Here is a 21,089-nt window from a genome sequence, read left to right as displayed (position 1 = left end):
ATCAGAGGTTCAACAAGATTGTCTGTCTCTGAGGTGCTTGAGCTCATTAAAATGCTAAGATTCTGAGGACCCATCTGAGATGCCAGGAGTTTTAAAAGCCTGTGATTCTAAGAGTCCTTTGTTTTCCTGAACCTGTGGTTCTCCAAGCTCCATAAAAAGCCGATCTAAATCTTTCCTTTGGCCTCCACAACTCCTTCCCTGTCTCCTCTCTGTAGCAGCTGAATGTTCCCAGACTCTTGGGCAGGATTCCAGGTGCAGCTTGCTGTGGTTCGGAGGACGGGGGGACTGCTCGCCTCCACCATCTCTGGTCATTTCTCCGGGCTCTGGTGGCTGCTCACCCTTCCCACATGGTCAGGTCGGGCCTCCTCACACAGAGCTAGTATGACCTCCAGGCAACATGTTAAGCAGCCTCATTTTCAGATGGGGAAGCTGAACTGGGAAGGGATTTGACCAAAGCCTCACATGGAGCTGGTAGCAGAGACAGGTCCAGACCCTCTCTAGTGGCAGTCCCCTTTGGCACCAGGGACCAGTCTCAAGAAAGACAGTTTTTCCATGGACCAAGGGAGGGGGTGGGAGAGGGGAGGATGGTAATGCCAGGAATGGGGAGGGGCTCTCAATACAGATGAAGTTTCACTCGCTGGCCGGACTCACCTCCTGCTGTGTGGTCCAGAGGTTGGGGATCCCTGCTCTATAGGACGTCTGGTTAATGGTCAGTACTTGACCAAAAAGCATATCCCCATCTGGCCTATTGAGTGCGTGTGAAATGCCACTGTTTGAACTCCAGAACTTGGAACGGGGGACTAGAAGTTCCCCTTACAAAGAAAACATCTGCAGGGATAAGGGCATCCTGGGCTGCTTTAGCTCCTCACTAGGTCCCCAGCATGGACCTTTTTGGGCTCGGATGTGGGATATGTGACCCTGGGACCATCCCTGATCTAGTCCTGGGGGTCTCTGTAGTCATGCGAGGGGCCTGGCTGGGGCTATGATCCTAACATCAGTCATCTGGAGCCTCTTCTGCCCTTCCCCCACAACCTGGGCTTCGCCCAAGGAAATGGAAACTCTTTCCCTGTCCCCCTCCCTCTGCAGGTGTCCAGTTCTCCTCCTTGGATCTCCTGGACCCTGGGGACCTGACCTTTTCCACCCCCTCACCCCATGGCTCAGATTATCTGACTCAATTTATTTAGAATTCTCCACCTCCCCTCACAATCTATCCCTAACAACTTATTTACCTTCCTCCACCTCTGCCATGAGCTGTGATTATCCTAATTCTGGCCAGGCCTCTGCCCCCAGCACAAGGCCCTCCCTACTGTCTGCATCCCCATCCAGCCCCGCTGTCCCGGGAGAGCTGCTGGGGACCCCTGAATGTAACTGAGTTGGGGGAGCCTTGGCGCCTGAGCTGCTGGCCCACCATAAGGCACAGCTCCAAGGGGCACGATTCACAGAGCTAGAAATACAATATGATTAGTGCCCCCTTGCTGGGCACCCCATGGTTGAGGTTGGAAATCTGCAGGGTGGGACGGCTGGCTGTAGGAAACGGAAAGCAGTGTATCACCTGTCCTGCTGGAAGGAGGGACTAACTATCCCGGCGGAGGGTAGCGGGGTGGGAAGTGGAGGCAGGAAAGGCCTCCTGGAGGAAGGAGATTCAGGTCTGGGCCCTGAAGAATGGCAGAAGCCTACCCAGTGGGCCTCCACTATAGATTAACTTTCACCAGGCCTTTTCTCACCAAATGGGAGGGGTGTCTGGAGGCGAGCCTGGGCCTCCTCAGCAAGACAAAGTGAGTTCGTTCACCCTGGTTGCCAATTTCCAGGAGGAAAACGAGACCCAGTGAGGAGCAGCGGTGCCCCGTTTGCACTGGCAATGATGACAGGTCTCAGAGTAGCATCCAAGTCTCCAGTCTATCTTGCAATTCCTTTCTTGGTTTGGAGCCCAGAAGGGGCTGACCCCAGAAGCGGCTGGTCTGGCACAGCCCCTGCAGTTCCTGCGGGACACGAGAGACGGCGACACAGAGCAGCACGGCCGGGCCGCAGAGCGCCAGCTCGCCCCAGAGCAGCCACCAGGGGCGGGGGCCGCGGGCCGGGCTCTGACGTCGGGGGCGGGGCCGGCGGCCGTGACGCGCGGAGGCGGGGCCGTGCGTCTTCCAGGCCGGGGCGGCGATTCATTCAAAAGGCGCGCAGCTTGCGCGGCCGCCCGGGCGCTCACCGACACGGGCCCGGGCACCGCGTCGACCCAGGAGCCGGGCTGCTGGAGGGGGCGACCAGGTAAGCAGGTCGCGCGGAGCCCCAGTCCGGAGTCCGTTCCCCGCGGCAGGCGCCAGAGAGATGCGGAGCCGAGCGGCGCCCCCTGCTTCTCCGCGTCTCTGAGGAAGTTCGCCGGCGCGGCGGATGCCGCAGCCCGGGCCCCGCGCCCCCCCGCCCTCGCGTCCTTTCGTCTCTGAGCCCCCCTGCCCGGGGGCCTGTACGTCCTTCCGCCGCGGCTCCAGGCCCGGCTTGCGCTGTGGGGAAGCGGCGGCGGGACTTGCAGTTTGAGGACCCAGCGGGCCGCGGAAACGCCCCCGGCCCGGGAAACTTGGACGGCGGCACCTCAGTGCGGCTGCAGCGCGGAGCGGCCGGAGGGGGTTCTGAGCGGTGTCAGCCCGTGACTGTGGGCGACACGGCGCGTGAGGCGGCCCAGCCGGGGCGAACGTGTGGCCGGGACACTGGGCGGTGACGCCGGGCCGAGCGGGAGACACAGAGGGGCTCTGTGTGTCTGTGACAGGCAGAGTGTGTGCGTGTGATTGTGTGTGAGACACCCCGGGTCACTGGGGTCACTGAGTGTGTTTGTGTGTGGCCTGGGGCGTGACCAGGGCAGGGCCAGGGCCATCGTTAACGTGAGTGAGCGTGGAATAGAGGGAGAGGGGCCCCAGGTGATTGTGAGAACCAGCCCCCAAAGCCTAGTGTGCTGTGGGTCAAGTTGTGCCGTGTGCGCGCCTGCACCTCAGGGAGATGAGTACGAGGTGGAAAGGAGGGACCTCAAACACCTGCTGTAGCAGATGGGGGGCTGGAGGGAAGGGGGCTCAAGGGAGGGGACAAGAGTCTCTCCAGAAGAGGGCACCCCCTCAGGAGCTCAGTTTAGCGAGGGTGTTGTGTCCTGAGTGACTTGCCCTGGCAGAAGGAGAGGGGCCAAGGCTGAGTGGCATCTCCTGGGGTGCCAAGTCTGGCAGCAGCAGAGGGCCCCTGAGGTAGCCTCAGGCTCCACCCTTTTCTGTCTCTCTCTCTCTCTCTCTCTCTCTCTCTCTCTCTCACACACACACACACACACACACACACGAAGTCTGGGAGGCCTGGCAAAGCTCTGCCCCCGGGTAACCTGTATTCTCACTGGGCCCAGGCATAGTCTTGCTCTCAGATCCCACCCTCACCGGGCCTCAGTCTCCCTGTCTGCACACTGAGGTGCTGGGCTGTGAACAGACTGTGAATCATCACTTTGGGATCGTCTATTGTTTTTGGGTCAACTGTCTCTGTTCTCCCCTACCTCCCTCAGGCGCAAAGACTGCAGTGGGGGATGGGGGGCAGGCAGTCTGCTAGGGACAGAGTGGCTCAGGGGTTGCACCCAGGTGCTGGTGACAGGATTGGAAGCACACCTCCTCGAACAAAGCTGAAACTTCTGAAGCACAGACATGGACTTCTCTGGTCCTGTCTCCCTTCTTCAGTCCCCTTCATGGGGGGAGAGGAGGCAGGTTCCCCGGGAGTGGCCTCTGATTTGGAGAGCTGGAACAGGGCCTCTTCACCATCTGGACTAGACCCTCCTGAGGCCGCCTCCTCCACAAGAGGATCTTTTAGGTCCCTACAAAGTAGAATGGAAATTAGGGGAGGTAAAGGGGTGCCTGGCGAGGGATCTGGAAGTTCTCTCATCTGCTGTCACCCTTTGAAAACGTTGACTGCGTTCTGAGTGGGGGCGAGGGTTCCAGGCGCCATGCTGAGCAGTTTATGGTGTGCTCTCGGTGAATCCTCACAGTGGTTCTGAGGTGCAGTGACTTCCAGGGAAGGAAACAACCTCAGAGAAGCAAAGTGACTTCCCCAAGGTCACGCAGAGTCAGGTCAGTGCCAGGACTGGAATTCAGGCCTCCTACTCCTGAAGCCCTGTGAGATGCTTAGTGAGGGCCACTTCCCTTCACAATAAGCTGCTCGTGGCGCATCTGCGCTTCCTTCTCTCAACCTGGGCTGGCAACGTGGCCTTGGCAGGGTAAATGCCATTGCTAGTTCTGAGTATGGTGTGTATTTGCATACATGTCTAAAACATTATGGGTGGGTAGATTATGTGGCCTTTCTGCTCCTTCTCCTCTTCCCTCCCCCTGGCTCTCAGCCCCTAGCCAGAGGTCACCAGAAAGGCCTGTCTTCTGCCTTCTAGAGCCCGTAACTGGTTTGGGGAGAGTCTGTAGAGCTCTTGAGGAGTGTTGGTAGAGCTCTGAGGAGTGCTGGGCGTCAGCAGCATAGCTCAGGCTCCAAGAGTGGCAGGAGAATGGGAGTCCCACTTGACCTTCACCATACCTGTGAGGACCTATGCCCCATCCAGAGTTGTTCCAAAACCAGCCACATGCTGCAGGAATTGGGGGACAGGCCGGGAGTGACCTTGAGCTTGTGCCTACACTCTCCGGGCCTCAGCCCAGAGACCCCTGCTGCTGTGTGGCTGAGAGCTGGAGCTGGGGATCCGGGTGTCCCTCTGTCCTCTCTGGAACGACTGGAGTTGTGCTTCTTGGGGCTGATCAGAATAGCTGTCTTGGTCTCTTGGGACTGAGCCTGGGTTATTTCCATCCCCAGCAAAGAGGTGGAAATAGCTCAGGGCCTAGGAAGAGGAGGGCGAGGGGAAGGGTTAACCAAGAGTTAACCCCACCCTGTGCCCTGCCCAAGCCAGGCTTTTCTGGGAACTTGGGTTCCCTGAATGACAGGGATGGTGGGGCCAGGCTGGGTTTCCAGTGGGGCCCCAGTTGGGATTGGTGCAACAGTTGCTGGAGGGAGGTGCCTGTTTCTGGCCAAAGAGGGGAAGCTTTCCGTCCCCAGCCACTGCTCACAGGATCAGCCTCATTTTACAAGTGGGAGAGACGGAGGTTCTGAGAACTGCTGGAACTTACCCAAGGCCCCCACCACCCTGATGCTCTGGCTCTCACCCTTCAGGCAGGGGACCTACCTTCTATCCTGCCACATGTTCCCCAGCAGGCTGGACATGGCCCAGGACTGGGAGCAGGCCCAAGACATGCCTTCACAAAACCAGGGCACCTTTTGTGTTCCAGCTCTGGTCTCTCTGCCTCCATTTCCAGTCCCCACCCCTGCCCAGTGCCAGAGTGGCCTCCCTAAGGCAACCTGTACTTTTGGCCAACAAAGTACAGTCCAGACTCATCACCCTGTCATTGAGGTTTTCTTTCCAGGACCTTTTTGAACTTTATATCTTCAGCCTTATCTCTCTCCACCAGATGCTGTGGTTGTGCTCTGCCTTTCCTTCTGCTGGCTCCCCTTTCTAGAACCCTCCTGATCATTCAGGGTGCAGCCCCACCCCCAGCCCCTCTCCCAGGAACCCTCCCAGCCCAGTGTTAGTCCTTCTTCGTTGTGTGGTCCCCGTGCTACCTGCCCCGCTTCTCGCTTCTAGGAATAGGTCCAGGGGTGGAGCCTCACGGGCACCGCACGCCCAGAGGGTGGGGCCAGCCTGGCCCTTATCCTCTCTTCTCCCGTGGTCGTATCTGTGTTGGCCAGGCAGGAAGGAATGGCAGCCACTGTAGGCCGAGGGCCTACTGTGTGCCAAGATGCACAGGGAGGTTTGTCCCCAGGGTTTTCAGTGCTCCCCGGTGTGTGCTGGGGTTGGGGGTGAATCCTCAAGGTCACCCCTGTGTGTAGGGGCAAGTCTGGTGCTTGCTGTGGGCTCCTCAGGCAAGGGTCTCATCCCGGGCCAGCAGAGGAGGCTCCCCGCTGAGGCCTTGCTGTGTGCCAGGCCCTGGGTGCAGGGCTCCTGACAGCGGCACTGACAACACGTTCCCTTGCTCCCCAGGCTGCTCTGGGAGCCCAGACTCTGAGGGCAGAGGGCTCCAGTCTGAGTTTGAGTCACACAGCGGCTGGTGCTCGAGTCTGGCACTCCAGGTCCCGCCCAACCCCCAGCCCCATCTCTGCCAGACCAAGCTGAGGGTTGTCTGACAACTCTGGCCTCGGTTTTCAAAGAAGGACCAGGCACCTGTAAGGGGAGCAGGGAGTGGCGGTGCTGCTGCCCAGCCCCTGGCCTGGCTGGGCAAGGCCCACTCCCTCCTGTGGGGCAGCCCGTCTACCAGGTAGGCCGTGAGGGTGGGCCAGAGGGAGAGAAATCTTGCCGGAGGACAGCAGCGGGGCCCCCCACTCAGGATTGGGGGTGCTGGAATGTGATCCCTGGCAGAGCTTAGCGCCCAGCTGGGGATGGGGTGGCAGGGAGGACGGTGGAGTCAGTGCTGCGTTGCAGCTGTATGTTCGGCCCTGGGCAGGACCCTGAGGCCCATCAACGCCCCCTCCAGGTACTGGCCTGGAAAAGAGGGTCCGGGCCAGGGAAGCGACGGGCAGGATTCCAGTGTCACTGAGATCCTAACCCAGGTCTGCTTGCTGGAAGACCAGAGCTCTTTCCCAGGCCTCCCTGGGAAAGATGAGGGCTCTGTGAATAAGCTGCCCATGTGGCCATGAACGTGTACCCTGGTTGCTTGGCACAGGAGAGAGATGGAAGGGTTTTCTGCAGGCTGTAGAATCAGAGTCTGAGTGTGTGGGTAGAGACAGAAGGAAGGAGGGCTTCCAGAAGCAGAGACCTGACTTGGACCTCACCCTCACAGTGAGAAGGAGTGATGAGCACAGGGATGGAGCCGTGCCCCACCTCCTGGAGCACCCGCTGCCTTTCTCCCTGATGGAGACATGACCAATGATGGCTGAGGGGGCCAGGAGAGGCATGGGGAGGCTGGGAAAGTTTCCTGCAGGAGGTGGCACCTGGAGTGAGGCCTGATCGTAAGAAGAGCCACTGTTCCCTGATGACCGTGGATCCTCCAGCCATGCCAAGCGGTCAGCTGGACAGGCACAGTTGTCCCAAATTACAGAGGAAGCAGGCTTGGGGATGTAGGGCTGGGTCGTGACTACTCAGCCCCCTCTCCTTCTGTGACTTCAGCAGGTGTGGGAGCGGGTGGACACCGGCCTGTGTAATGGCTGGGAAATGGGCACCCAGGGTCCACCTGGGGAGTCCAAGACTCGTCACCCTTGCTGTTGGGACTGATGTCGGGTTCCCCAAGCCCCCAGGCCTGCTCCCGAGTCACTGGGTGACCTCGGTTGGATGTCGCTGTGTTCTGAGCTTGTCTCCTCCTCTGGCTCATGTGGGCTGTTGAGAACTGGTACTCAGGAGAGGTCTGGTCAGCCCAGGCCCTGGCCAGTACTACCCACAGTGGCTCCATTTATCTCCTCAGCATCCCTGGAGACAGGGACCAGAACCCCTATCTGCAGGGGAGGACCCTGGAGCTCAGGAAGGGTAATTGCCCAAAGTCACAGAGCTCCTAAGCGATGAGCTAGAGCTTGAACCCAGGTGTGACTGCTCTGGGCCCAGCCTCCTGTGATCTCCATCCTCAGGCTCTGTTGGTTGGGGCCTGACTGGGATTGCTCGGGGCAGGGAGGCTCTTTCCTCCAGCCCCTTGAGTCTGGAGGAGCTGGAGGACAGGGCCGGTTGGGCCTGTGGTCTCCCCTTGGTTCTCGAAGCCTTGCCCGAGTCAGCCTGGTCAGGGTGACAGGGCAGGGCCTGCAGGCCGTCCTGGGACAGTAGTGATTGGTACAGATGCGCGAGAGCTGGTGGGCGTGGGGCTGGGCTGGAGCAGGGTGCTTGGGCGCAGGGGACTGCCAGGTCTGGGGCGGCCAGAGCAGGGGCTGCCCACCGCCTGTCCCCACTGCTCACAGGGAGACCTGTCTCCTTGGAGACCAGGTGGTGATGGGGCGCTTCCAGCCTCTCTGCCCTGCAGCTTCCTCATTTGTGAAGCCTGGAACCCTGTCTTGGAGGCCTGGTAAGGGAATGGGCAAGTCAGTCAGCTCAGTTGCTCAGTTGTGTCCGACTCTTTGCTACCCCATGAATTGCAGCACGCCAGGCCTCCCTGTCCATCACCAACTCTCGGAGTGTACGCAAACTCATGACCATTGAGTCGGTGATGCCATCCAGCCATCTCATCCTCTGTCGTCCCCTTCTCCTCCTGTCTTCAATCTTTCCCAGCATCAGGGTCTTCCTGGTAAGGGAATGGGCATGCAGTAGGTTCTTAGTAGCAGGCAGGGGAGCCCCAGCTCTGCTTCAGGAGGACTGTCTCATTTGGGCCCCAGGCTCAGCCCAGGGAGGGGGCAGGGATTGCTTCTGCACTCAGACTGGGAGGGGCGGGTGGGCCCTGTCTGGCTGTCTCAGCCCTTTTCTTATCCTCAAGGGCCAATTAGCCACCCCCGCCCCCACCCTACCTCCCCACCCCATGCCCCTGAGCCTCCCAGGGGCGGGCCAGGGCGCAGCTGCTGCCTGGTGGGCACTGGGGCAGGATTGGGGGGTCTGCATGGTCTGGTGTCCTCACCCAAGGGTTGTGACCTGGGAGAGGCTTGGCTGCCTGAGGCTGGGGTGGGGGTGGACATGGGGGCACCCTTCTCACTGAGTGGCCCCTTCATCAGTCCTGAGGAGCTGGCTCCTCCCTGGGCTCTTCCTCGCCCCCCGGGAATCCCCAGGCTTTCCTGGGCTTCCTGCTTCCCACAGGTCCCAGCGCCTTTTCCTACTAGAGCTGGTGCAGACGAGGGCAGTAGGCGAGTCTCTGCAGGAAAGCTGAGAGGCCCCCACTGGGGCCGCAGCTCCTTGCCGGGGGCCCTCCCGGGTGCTTCGAGATGGGCTTTCAGTTGAACCGCCCCTGTGTGCTGCCAGCTCCCTAGCCTCTGCCGCTAGGTTGGCAAACCCTCAGAACATCTGTCTTATACTGGGCCCTGGGCCAGAGAGGTGTGGGAACCTGGCCTCCATCTCTGCTTTACTACTCCCTGGCTGGGTGGGGTGACCCACGCTGGTGACTTCCTGCAGCCTCAGATTCCTTAGGGATGAAAGAGGCGTGCTCACCTCTCTTGTGAGGAGTGGAGGCAACCCCGGATGAGGGCCTGGCCCGAGGGAATGAGGGTCTGTCCCCTTCCCTATGAGGGCGGAGGATGAAAAGGAGACAGCGCCTAGCTGTGGGCACTGCCCTACTTCAGCCCCAGTTGCCAGGGAACCACTGGGTTCCTTGCTAACCTGGATTTCTCTATCGATGGGAAGCCTTTGTCTTCCTGCTTGGGCGCAGCCGTTGCCGAGAGAGGCCTGTGCCCAGCTGTGTTTCCAGGCAGCTCTAGCCTCTGGAGGCTGCAGGAGGTCACAGGCCATAAAGCCACTGTCGAGGAAACAAATACCTGTCTCCCACCCCCTGCTCCAGGTGGGAACCTGCCTCCCACCTCCATCTCTCCAGCCCTGCCTCACTTGGCCAGCAGCCCAGCAAGCCCTCCAAGACTTGAGTTGTTCCATGCCTTTCGCTCCCCTGCTCACCCTTCAAGGCTCCCGTAGGCCCCGAGGGCGGGGGTGGGGGGTGGAAACAAAGGCTTCTCAGCTCCTGCCTAGACTTAATGTGACCTGGGCTCTGCCCACCAACCTTTCCTCTCCCTTCCTGCACTCCCCACCCCCCCAGATAGTCAGTGTGTCTAATGGAGCACCTCCTGTGTACCAGGCTCCGTGCCAAGCATTGTACATGAGTGTAAGAGAATCTCATTTGTACCTCGCACATCAGGTGTGTGCCATAGCCCCCTCCACAGTGTACACTGGAAACGGAGGCATGGTGAATGCTTACTGAGAGCTTGTTCTATGTCAGGCTCTGTGCTGAGTATTTTTTTTTAAGAGGATTGGTTGATTTATTAGTTTTTGGCTATGCTGGGTCGTCTTGCTGCACGCGGGCTTTCTCTAGTTGTGGCGAGCGGGGGCTGCTCTTCGCTGTGGGCGCGGACTTGTTGCGATGGCTTGTTACCTGTCCCACTGTGGAGCACGGGCTTCGGTAGCTGTGGTGCTGGGCTCAGTAGTTGCGGATAGCTGGCTCTCAAGCCCCAGCACACGGGCTTGGCTGCTTCGAGGCATGTGGCGTCTTCCCGGACCAGGATGGAACCCGTGTCCCCTGCACGAGTCTGTTGGTGCGCAGACTCTTAACTGCTGGTGCCCCTGGGAAGCCCTGTGCCGAGTGTTTAACGTGAATTCTCTCTTGTCCTCACAGCAGCCCTCTGAGAGATGGGGAGCTGGGTGGGGTCCACAGCCGCACAGCCAGTGAAGAGCAGAGCAGGAAGGCTGGTTCTCCCTGAGTTAGGCAAGGGGTTCAAATCTGGGTTCAGTGCCCCCCACCCCAGCCCCACCCCCTGGGCCCCGTAGCCGTCGGCCTGCGCTCTGGCCCTCTTGACCATGGGAGAAGCTGGCCCCGCTCCTGAGCACCTCTTCTGATCCCCTGGTTTGGCACATGCCTCTTCGGGTGCTGGGTGCCGGGCATGGGGGTGGGGGGCAGCACGGCAGTGGGGAAGGGGCTGGGTAAACAGGATGGTCACACCCAGTGCGACAAACCCAGGCACAGGTCGGTGGTGGTTGGGGCCTTCCAGGGGGATGCGGCTTCCAGCGAAGCTCTGAAGGGCGGGTGTCGGGTGATGGGAGAGGGTTCTGGGCAGAGGAAGCAGCAGGTCCCAGTGCCAGGGAGAGAGGCAGGTGTGGGGACAGAAGGTAGCTCAGAGCGGCTGGCGCTGTGGGGAGGCACAGGCCCAGCCCTCGGTGTTGAGACACCTAAGCTGCAGGTCTGCCGCACCAGAGGCCACTGTGGGGCGGGGTGGGGGTGCGGGGGACTGTGAGAGGAGCCTCCGTGGAGGCGGGGAGGCGGCGCCTGCCAGCCGGTGACCCCATGAGCTTCAATTCTGGGAAAGGGGAAGCTGCTGGGGCCTGAGGAGGCTGGGTGGGGACACAGCTTCCTCTTTCTCCGAGGCCTGCAGGGCTACGCTGCTCTGGGGCTCTGGCACCTCCTGCGAGGGGCCCTGGTCGCAGCTTTCCTCCTTGGCTTGCTTCCAGGGAATTTCTGGTCCTAATTGTTTGGGCCTTTTTAGGAGGGTGGGGACGGGCCGTGTGTGAGAACCCTCTCCCCTCACCCCCCAATATCGCCATGTTTCATGGAGGCCTCCGGCTCTAGATGCTGGCCGGGGAGGGGGTTTTGTGGTGAACGAGACAGACGCCCCTGCCCTTGCTGCTGTCTGTGGGGGGCAGACAGTAAACAAGTGAGCAAACAAATAATTACAAACCCTGGCGGGAGGCGCAGAGGCAAAGAGGGAGGGAGTCACAGGACCCACGTCAGGTTACCTCATCTAAACCTCAGGGCAGCCCTGCTCTGGGGACGAGCAGCTCCCACTTCCAGATGAGGAGACTGAGACCCATCGAGGTGAAGCAGGGGCTCAGGTCTTGCAGGGAGCTGGGGACTGTGGGGAACAGGCGCCAGGCTGGCTTCTGGGAGGAGTGGCCTCTAAGCTAACTTCCTTTTGTGCCCCTGGGGCCCTGGGGGTGGTTCTCCTCTGCCAGGAACCCTGGGGCCAGAGAGGACCACCGTACCAGCTGCCACCCCTTTCAGGGCCTCAGTCTGCCCATCTCTGACAGCCCTCCCCCCAGGAAGCCCTCGGGAGGTGCCCTGAGGTGCTGGGCTTTGGAAGGTCCCTGATTGCCCTGCCTGCTGGAAGGCAGGGTGGGGGGGTGGAGGCTTCACCCACCGCCCCCCCTCCGCCCACCCAGCCAAGGGCTTGATGGGAACTTGCTCTTCAGTCAGCGTTCCAGGGCTCCCAGCATAGGTGCTGGAGGCCTGGTGGGGAGAAAGCTCAGAGGGGAGTCAGAGCAGCAGGTGTCCGCGTGTGCAGGGGGTTCTGGGTGGCGGCCAGCAGCTGCCTGACTGGACAGGTCCGCCGGGGGCTCAGGCTGAGTGTGGGGTCCCGGGGAGCTGCTAGTAAGCAGAGACTCGGGGCGGTCAGACTGGAGTAAGTGCTGGTTTGGGGTAATTAGAAGGCTCATAATTAGAAGGCGTCAGGCGCGAGTGTCTGTGAATGTGCCAGAGGGGGCCCTCGCTGCCTTTGAGTCTGGGCCCTTGGACCCCACTTTCCTCCTGGAAGTCTCGAGATCAGAGCTCCCCATCCATCTGGAGGTCAGCAGCTTCACAGCCCCTGCCTGCAGACACAGGTCACCCAGCAGGTGCCAGTCACGGGGTGGGACTCGGGCCAGGCTGGGGGGACCTTTCCTCTGTGGCCAACCAGCCTCTGACTTTCCATACCTCTCCCAGCCCTCTGGGCCTACCCTGGGGATACAGAGGGGCGCTGGGGTTGGACGGGGCTGCGGGGCTGGCATTGAGGCCTTGGGACTCAGGGTCGCCTGTGGGTGAGCTCCGTGACGAACAAAGGAGGGAACCATGGAGAGATGGGCTGAGTGGGAGCGGGGCCTGGGAAGGGGAGGGGCACGTGTCACCGCGCTGGAGGAGGCGCCAGTGGAGGCTGGGTCAGAGGATGCCCCCCGTCAGGTGCTGACGGCCAGGCTGCGGCGTTCACTGTGCTCCGTGGCCGAACCTTCTGTCCTGGGTTTTCCCTTGAGCTGGCCTTGGGCCGAGAGCCCCCGCCAGTGACCTGGAGAGTCCCGAGGTTGGTGTAACTCAAACCCCTGGTCCCACGAGGTCCGTGCCAGGCCAGGCCCACAGCACGGCCAGGTCAGTTTCCTCTGCCTCCCCCTTCGAGTGGGAAGTCCTGGCTGCTTGTAGGCCGAGGGGCCCTCCTGTGGCCTGGGCTTTACCGCGGGCAGTGCTTCTTCAGCCAGGCTGCCCGTCGGACTCCGAGGCTCCAGGCAGGGCCCCTCCAGGTGCTGGGCTTGGCTGCCCGAGGCTGCCCCGCGGTGGTCACCAGCTGCCCGAGACGCTCTCCCTCCCTCCCGAGCCTGGAGCGTGGCCTCCTGGGGGGGCGTCACGGGACTCCCTGGCTCTGCCGCTTGTCCCTTTTGTCGTCTAAGCCAAATCCTCCTCCCTGCTCTTCAGCCTTGTCTGCCAGCTGGAGACTTTTCCCCCGGCGTGGCCAGTGCCCACCACACTCCGTGCCCTCATGTGCCACGCTTGGTGTCTTGGCCCTTCCCTCTGCCCGGCACGGTTAATCTGTTGGTCGTAGGTCTTCCTGGGGTGTGAACTCCCTGAGGACAAGGGGCGGAGTACACAGGAAGCGCCTGGGAGAAGACGGAAGGCTTGAGTGCGGGCTGCCGCGACCACCCTGTCCCCCGTCCCTGCAGGTCTGCCCAGGGCTCTGAGGGGCAGGCCCGGCGCTCTGGAGAAGCCGGCCAAGGGTGGACGGTGGGCCTGCGGGAGGACCGGGGCTGTGGTGGGGTCGGGCTGGGGGAGGCCACACGCAGGCGGTTTGGGGGAAAGGACATCTAGAAGGGCCTCTGGCACGAGAGGCCTTAATGTTGGGCTTTGAAGTGTGGCGGAGCAGGCCTTCCTTGGAGCAGAAACAGCAAGAGTGAAGGCAGGCAAGCAGAGAGGTGGGCTTGCCTGTGGCCCCCAGAGTTCTGAGAGGCGGGAGCCCTGAGAGCTGGGGATGTGAACGGAGAGGCCCCTCGTTCCTCCCACCCCCACCCCAAGCTGTCGGTCCCTTCTTCCCACGCTTCCCTGCTTGGCCTGGGGCAGCTGGCTGTTCGTGGACGAGGCCGGAAGCCCCCCAAGCCCGTGCTGCCCTGCGAGGCTGCCTCAGCCTTCTGCCTGCCCACACCATCTCCCCACCTTCCCTCCTGTCCAGCCCCGTCCGGGAACACACGTGGGAACACAGCGGCCGCCTCTTCCGTCTCCACCTGCTGGGGCCTGAGGATGAAGCTGAGCCCGCCGCCCTGGCCCCTGTCCTGTCTGCTCGTGGTAAGTGGGGATGGGACAGGGGGAGGTGTGACCTGAGCCCTCAGGAGCCTCGTGCCGAGGTGGGTTATGCAGCCCTTCCTTTGAAGAGCAGAGACAGTCTGGCCTGCGCCTCTCCTGGTGCCCCTGGCCTCCCAGTGCTTGGCACAAGCTGGAACCAGGTCTGGAGCCTGAGGAGGTTCCTCGCACCCCCCATGTGACATTCCCTCTGCCCATCAGGGTAGCTGGCTCGACCCTGCACCTGTCCCAAGCTGGGGCCCCATCAGAGGACTGGAGGAGGGGGATTCAGGGCAGATAGTTCACACCTGGAATGGGAAAAGAGGGCGCTCCAAGAGGAATGGGTGGGATGCAAATTGAGAAGATCCTTCCCTTGGGACCTGTCATGCCCTCTGTGGGTGCCAGGCTGTGAATGGGCCGGCCTTGCATGGCAGGGAGGTCACAGAAGAGGATATGGTCCCAGAGCCTTGGCCAAGGGCCAGAAACACCACCTGTAGACTCGGCCCGAGGGATGATGAAATGAGGCTGGTTAATGATGTTTTCAGCCGTGATGTGGGGGCCAAGGCAGCAAGCAGGAAGTGGGGCGGAACTTGAGAGAGGAATTTGGAAGAATGTCCTCTTTATTGTCCAGGTTAGCTCCAAGGGTGTGGCTCAAAGACCCAAGGGTTCGAGAGCCTGTCCTGGCCCTGTCGGGGGCTTTCTGGCACTTTCCAGAAGCAGATGTGTTCCCTCCTTGCCTGGGCAGTGGCAATGCAGCAGGGCTGAGGCAGGCAGGTTGGACTTGTGCACAAGGGATTGCGGCTCGAGGGTGTCCCCGAAGCCTGGGGGCGGCCTAGGAACCGGAGGCCCCTGTGCCTGGGGCGGCGGGCGGCGGGTCGGAGGGCCCAACGCTGCCATGCCCCAGTGCTTTCTGCCCCCTGAGTGTGTCCTTCCCTGTGTCCTTCCAGCTGCTGCCCTGGCCTCTGGCCACTACCACACCGACAGCCCCTCAGCAGTGCCCACCTGGGCAGGAGCCCAACCTGGTGAGCTCGCCCTGCCCGTCGGCCTCTCCTGGGAAGACTGAGGGCTGGGGTAGGGAGCCCAGGCCTGGCTTCTGGCTCTGTTCTCACTCTTTCCCTCCTGCAGGAACCAGGGCAGGGCACATTATGTAGGTCCTGCCCCCCAGGCACCTTCTCGGCTTCCTGGGGCTCTCACCCTTGCCAGCCGCACTCACACTGCAGCCCTCGAGGGAGGCTAGAGGCCCAGGTGGGCACAGCAACACAAGACGCACTATGTGGAGACTGCCAGCCTGGGTGAGCCATGGGGTGGAGCGAGGGGGTTCATGACCAGGTGGCCAGGACTTGAGATCCTGGGGTCCCAGCCTCACTTACCCCTTGAGTGGGCCTCAGACTTCCCATCTGTGAAATGGGGTGGGTCGGGACTGGTGAGGGTGCCCGTGGGGAAGGTCCAGCCTCTCTAAGGACGGCCTTTGGGCTTCAGTAACATCTTCCCTCCTGCAGGTGGTTTTCCCCTGCAGAGGGCCCCGGTGTTCCCTGCCGGCCATGCTCCCGGACCCCTCTGGGTGGCCGCAGCTGTTTCGGTGAGTGCAGACGGGGGCTAGGACTGGTGGCGATGTGTGGGAAGGGGTCTGGCGAGCTTGAGCCCGAGGGCCCTTCTGTGTCCATCTGGGGCAGTGGGATCCTCACTCCCCTAGCCCAGGGTATCCAGCAGGACGTGGTCACTTGGTCCGCTGGCTGTCCCTTCTCTCTCCATCTCCGAGGGACAGAGACTGTCACAGCTAGGGGCTCACGTCCCAACCCGTCTCCTGTCCTTCCTTCTCCCCCTCAAAACGACCCACATGGACGAGTGTGAGCATACCCCTCACACACGGGCACCTCCTCTCACCCGTGGAGTTGGTCACTTTCTGAGGAAACCAACTGATGGGCCAGGCTTGTGGAGAGGCAGGGTCTAGTGTCCCTGTGCCCAGGCACGTGTGCACCATTGCGTTTTGCTTACCCCTCTGGCCTAGATGGGGGGCTCAGGGTCTGGCCATCCTGATGGTCAAGTGGCCAAAAAGGAGGGGGCTGAGCTGGCCTTGGCTTCCCCAGCGTGGTGGACAGTGGGTGGCTGTGGGCCTGTCAGTACCACAAACCCCACCCCTGCCCCGTGACTCAGCCCTGGGCCTCGCTGAGTGTCTGCCTCTCTGCCTGTCCTGCCTCCGTCCTCCATGGTGCTCAGAACGGGGGCGACGGGCCCGACGTGGCGTGGAGGGGGCCGCAGGGGCCGGCGGTGCAGGGGAGATGCGGCAGCCTGGGAACAGCACGCGGGCGGGCAGCCCCGAGGAGACGGCTGCCCAGTACGCAGTGATCGCCATCGTGCCCATCTTCTGTCTCATGGGGCTGCTGGGCATCCTGGTGTGCAACCTGCTCAAGCGGAAAGGCTACCACTGCACGGCCCAGAAGGAGGTCGGGCCTGGCCCCGGAGGCGGAGGCAGCGGTGAGGCCCAGCCGGGGGTCGAGTGGGAGGCCAGAGGGCCCGGGTTGGCCCAGCCTAGCTCAGCTTGGGGTCACCTGAGGCAATCTACTTGGCCTGGAAGGGTGATCAGGAGACTTTCCTGGAGGTGTGGCACATGGGCAAACTGATAAAGTGGAAGGAAGGCTGAGATGGCCCAAGGTGGCAACTGGGGCAGAACAGGCAGAGAGGAGGTCAAGGGGCTGCAGCGGGATTCCCTCCCAGCTGGAGGAGTCTGGACCCCTTTGGGGCTGCTGCTGTGTGTGTAGTTAAAGGTTAGACTGCCTCCTGGGTACTCAGGGTGACCTCTGGCCTCTGGCCTGAAGGGCTGGCAGGGCAGCTGACCTGGACAGGCACCATGAGAGGCTCCGGTTTCAGCTCCAGGCTGTGGTTGGAGTTACAAGCCCTGGAACCAGAGGGAAAGACATGTTCCTCCTGCCCCTCCCCTAGGGCCTTAGAGCCCTTTTCTTTTTTTCCCTTACCCCTCCTTGGCCGAGTCAAGATTGAATGGTACCTCCCATGCCAGTCCCCTTTCCAGCCCCTGTCTCTGCAAGGCCAGGAGGGGGACAGGACAGGAACTTTGGGCAGGCCACTTAGCCTGGAACCACACATGTTTTCCTAGGACTCCCTTTAACTTGCTGGCTGCTGCCTGGGTGCAAGTCCTAGGAGCTCTGCTGCTGGCCCAGGATTGGTTGTATGGCCCATTCTCGTGCCCTTGAGGTCTGGGCCCTTGGTTAGTTACAAAGAAGACAGGGCGGTGTGCAGGGCGTGACAGGCCCAGAACGGCAGAGTGTGCTGGGGCTGGCGGGGGTTCTGGGCAGAGAGGCCATACACAGCTCCCTGAGGCTGAGGAGAGGGCAGGCCCTGGGAGAGGCTGGCCCCCCACCCCACACACTCTGTGCAGGATGGTGGAGTTCAGATGGCCCTGAAACTGCTCAGCACCTGGGGCTGCCAGGTGCAGGGAGCGGTGGTGCTGAGCAGTGAAGGTGGTAACAGCTCAGAGCCGGAGCTGAGGCCCTAGACGCGCACACTCCCGGGCCTGGGGCGCCCTCTGCTGCCAAATCCTGGCGTAGCGGCGAGCAGCAGCGTGTCCCACCTGCTTCTTCCCTGGAGTCGTGGTGGTTCTCTCTCCTCCAGGGACCAACCCTGCCTGCCGGCCTGAGGATGCCAGTGAGGACACCATTGGGGTTTTGGTGCGCCTGATCACAGAGAAGAAAGGTGAGGAGGGAGGTCTGGCCCCATCCCCATGCCAGAGCGCTGCTCTGCCCCTCCCGCTGGCGCACCTCAGGCAGCCTGGCCCTCTGACCGTGTGGCTGGCCGTGCTGCCCCCTTTCTTGCTCGGTGAGCGGGGGAGGAAAAGGCACACGGCTGGTGCTGGGGAGGGGTGAGTGGGCAGGGGACCGGTGCAGGGGCGGGTCCTCCCTGGCTGCCCAGAGCCAGGTTCTGAGAGCAGCTGCCCACAGAGAATGCTGCGGCGCTGGAGGAGCTGCTGAAGGAGTACCACAGCCGACAGCTGGTGCAGACCAGCCACCAGCCTCTGCCCAGGTGAGCGGGCAGGCGGGCTCCCGACAGCAGGTACTCGGCCTGCCTCGTGGGGACTCGGCCCTGGGGTGCGTTTCCCCTCCTGTCACCCCGGGGTCTCCTGGGCCTGCCCCGCCCCATGACCCTCCCGCCTGTGTTCCCCACAGGCTGCCGCCGGGCCCACCCAGCATGCCGCACGTCTGCCCGCATCGCCAGCACCTCCACACCGTGCAGGGCCTGGCCTCGCTCTCGGGCCCCTGCTGCTCCCGTTGTAGCCAGAAGAAGTGGCCCGAGGTGCTGCTGTCCCCTGAGGCCGCAGCTGCCACCACTCCTGCTCCCAGACTCCTGCCCAACCCAGCCAGGACCCCCAAGGCCGGGGCCAAGGCTGGACGCCAGGGCGAGATCACCATCTTGTCTGTGGGCAGGTGAGGGCACAGACCACAGGTGACCCCTGACGGCTGTGGGGGAGGCAGGGCTGGAGGTCGATCCGAGAGCAGCAGGTTTGGTGGCAGCCCCACCCTTCCTGGCCTCAGTGAGCCTCTCTTTGCAGTGGGGGTGGCCAGGGTCCTTGCCCCGATAACACCTGGGCCCCCATAACACCTAAGAGCCTGGCCACACGCAGCCTAGAGTTGGGAGCCCGGCAGTGGGCGAGAAGACATGGGGAGGGCTCAGGCTCTGATCCAAGAACTTGCTGTGTGACCCTGGTGGGTGCTGCGCTCCTCACACCTGGGGATCCCCCTCTAACGGGGGAAGATGGCATCGCCGCTCCTCACAGGTTCCGTGTGGCCCGAATTCCCGAGCAGCGCGTGAGTTCGGTGGGCTCCGAGGTGAAGACCATCACGGAGGCTGGGCCCTCAGGGGGTGAGCTCCCCAACTCCCCACGACCTGGCCTCCCCAGTGAGCAGCGGGCACTTCTAGGAAGTGGTGGAAGCCATGCTAAGTGGCCGAAGCCCCCAGCAGAGAACAAGGCTGAGGTGAGGACCCGAGTGGGAAGGGGTCTTGTCAGCACCTGGGCCACTTCCATGGCGGACAAGGCAGGGGTGGAGGTCCACAGGGCACTGGGCAGGGGCTGCTTTCTTGGAGCCAGAAGCCCCCTAACAGCTCTGATCCCTCACCGCTGTCTCCCAGGAGAACCGCTATGTGGTCCGGCTAAGTGAGAGCAACCTGGTCATCTGAGGGGCTGTCCCGTCTGAGGACCCTGCAGCCCTGCCCTGGGTGGTTCCGAGGGCTTCCTGGAGGAGGGGGAGCTGCAGCTGGGCCCATAAGGATCCAGAAACGCCAGCAGACAAAACCGCCAAGGCCTGGAGGTGGGAGTGTCCACCCCGGTGAGGAGACAGGAGGCCGGCCGTCAGGTGCTGTGTGCAGGAGCAGGTGGAGGCCCCCTCCCGTCCCTGCCACCCATTTCCCTCCTGCAGGTCCCTGAGCCTGTGCCCTCCTGCCCTGACCTCTGCTCCACCGGGCAGCTAGGCCTTGTGGTGGGGAAGGGCCCTCTGCCTGGCACCCCTGGCCCCCCCCTTGCCCCTGTAGGGGGGACCACTCCCTCCTTTTCTGACAGGTCCTATAAAGGACCTGGGCTGGGAGCTGAGTTCTGGGCTCTCGTCTAGGGCAAGCCCCTGGCCATTATTGGGTCCCAGTTCTTTCGGCTGTGAAGTGGGAGTAGCAGCGTCGCGGCGCACAGGGCCTTCCCGCCTCGCAGGCTCTGGGCTGGGTCGTGGGGGTGGAGAGCTCGACTCCACACTGCCCCTCCCACTAGTAGCTTTATCTGACCCCATTTTTGCTGCTTCAGGCCCTCCGCCTTCAAGTCTCCCCCAGGGCTGCCTGAATGTGGCTCTGCATACATAAGGGGCCTAATGCATGTGCCTGCCTCTGCCCCTGCTGTTTTTATTGAAACTGAAGAAACAGACTTGACCTGGGCAGGACTGTGGTGCAGAGCCCCAGCCACTCCCAAGATCTCAGGCGCTTCGGAGGGAAGTGGTGTGTGCGACGGGGCTGGGAAGGGGCCTCTGGCCTCGGTGGTTTGTGTCCCTGCAGTGTTGGTGTCTGTCCCCTGGCCTGGGCAGTGCGGGCGACTGCCCCACCTCCGTCTCCACACTGGCTCAGCAGTCTTGTTATTTATGTGGGGCTGTGCAGGCACGGGCCCACGGCAGTCCCCGTTTCTCTTATTTATTGAAACTTGGCTGTTGTCCATCCTTGTGTCTCCATACCCATCCATTGTTGAATAATAAAAATGTGGGAAAGTAGCATCAGGAGGAGCTGCTTGTCCTTGTGCCTCTCCCCAGGTTGCCCGTTCACTGCATAGTTCTGTGTCAGGCCGTGTGTGTGGACATGCCATCCCTCCCCTGGCAGTGTCTGCTGTTTGGCAGGTGGGACACCAGATGAAGTGGGGCCAGAGGTGGCCTCGCAGGTCATCTGGCCTTATCTGCCCTTGGGTAAGGAAGAGCTGCAGTCCAACCATAGGTACAGGCTTCAGGGAGAGGGGGTTTTTAGTTAATTCCAGGTTCTTCTGGTGTTTTGTTTTGGAGGAAGGAGACGTATTTAAACACTAATGGCAAAGAGGCTCAAGGAGAGGCTGAAGAACCAAGAAGTGATGCCTGGTGGAATCCGGGGTGGGGGTGGAAGGGGACACCCTGGGAAGGCTCAGGCTTGCTGCACCTGGGAGATGGCAGTGGCCACGCTGGGCATATGCCTGAAGCCTGACTTCACATGGGGCATAAGCCATGGTGGGGCCCGGCCTGGCTGTCCTGAGGGGAGGCTGGGCAGATTCAAGTGGAGACTCAACCTTTCCCTTCCTCTCACCTCTCTAGAGCACAGGCTTCTCTCTGCAGCTTCTCAGGTGGGCAGGAAAGGGAGGGCACCTCTGAGGATCCAGGAGACAAAGTATCACCTGCTCTCAAGAGGGGAGGGAAGGATACAGGCTGGACATCAGGAGGAATTTTTTGGAGCATCAGAGGTTCAGCATCATCTAGAGATTGAGAGTCTAGAACAGTGTTGTAGGGGACCCAAGGGCACCAGTGCACCTAAGGAATGTTCCCTGGGGCCACCGTGGTGCTGCTGGTGTCCCTACTCGCCAGGGTGTGGCTTCTTAGACTTGGCTGCCCCGAGCCAACCAGCCCCACTTCACTGAGTGCCTGGACGACACCCTGAGATGAGGACGAGATA

The 21,089-nt window shown here is 61.8% G+C and overlaps 1 protein-coding gene across 3 annotated transcripts; it reads left to right on the top strand.

Annotated features, from left to right (window-relative positions):
* The first annotated feature begins 1,896 nt into the window (after positions 1 to 1,896).
* On the top strand, positions 1,897 to 20,170 carry RELT (RELT TNF receptor). Of its 3 annotated transcripts, none has more exons than XM_006064675.3 (12): positions 2,111 to 2,259; positions 13,192 to 13,309; positions 13,813 to 13,925; positions 14,867 to 14,941; positions 15,045 to 15,211; positions 15,419 to 15,498; positions 16,137 to 16,394; positions 17,547 to 17,627; positions 17,873 to 17,954; positions 18,098 to 18,355; positions 18,706 to 18,904; positions 19,059 to 20,170. In XM_006064675.3, exons 3-12 carry the CDS (start codon positions 13,881 to 13,883, stop codon positions 19,104 to 19,106), a joined length of 1,293 nt encoding a protein of 430 aa, XP_006064737.1. In that variant the 5' UTR covers positions 2,111 to 2,259; positions 13,192 to 13,309; positions 13,813 to 13,880; the 3' UTR covers positions 19,107 to 20,170. The 3 variants fall into 3 exon arrangements, with proteins under 3 accessions (XP_006064736.1, XP_006064737.1, XP_044785322.1); XM_044929387.1 differs by having other exon boundaries at positions 13,192 to 13,370; XM_006064674.3 differs by lacking the exon at positions 13,192 to 13,309 and having other exon boundaries at positions 1,897 to 2,259.
* The last annotated feature ends 919 nt before the right edge of the window (positions 20,171 to 21,089 follow it).

This window comes from Bubalus bubalis, chromosome 16, assembly GCF_019923935.1.
Source record: "Bubalus bubalis isolate 160015118507 breed Murrah chromosome 16, NDDB_SH_1, whole genome shotgun sequence".
Classification (NCBI taxonomy): Eukaryota; Metazoa; Chordata; class Mammalia; order Artiodactyla; family Bovidae; genus Bubalus; species Bubalus bubalis.
Note: the sequence above shows the minus strand (reverse complement) of the source record. Positions and strands in the feature narration are given on the sequence as shown.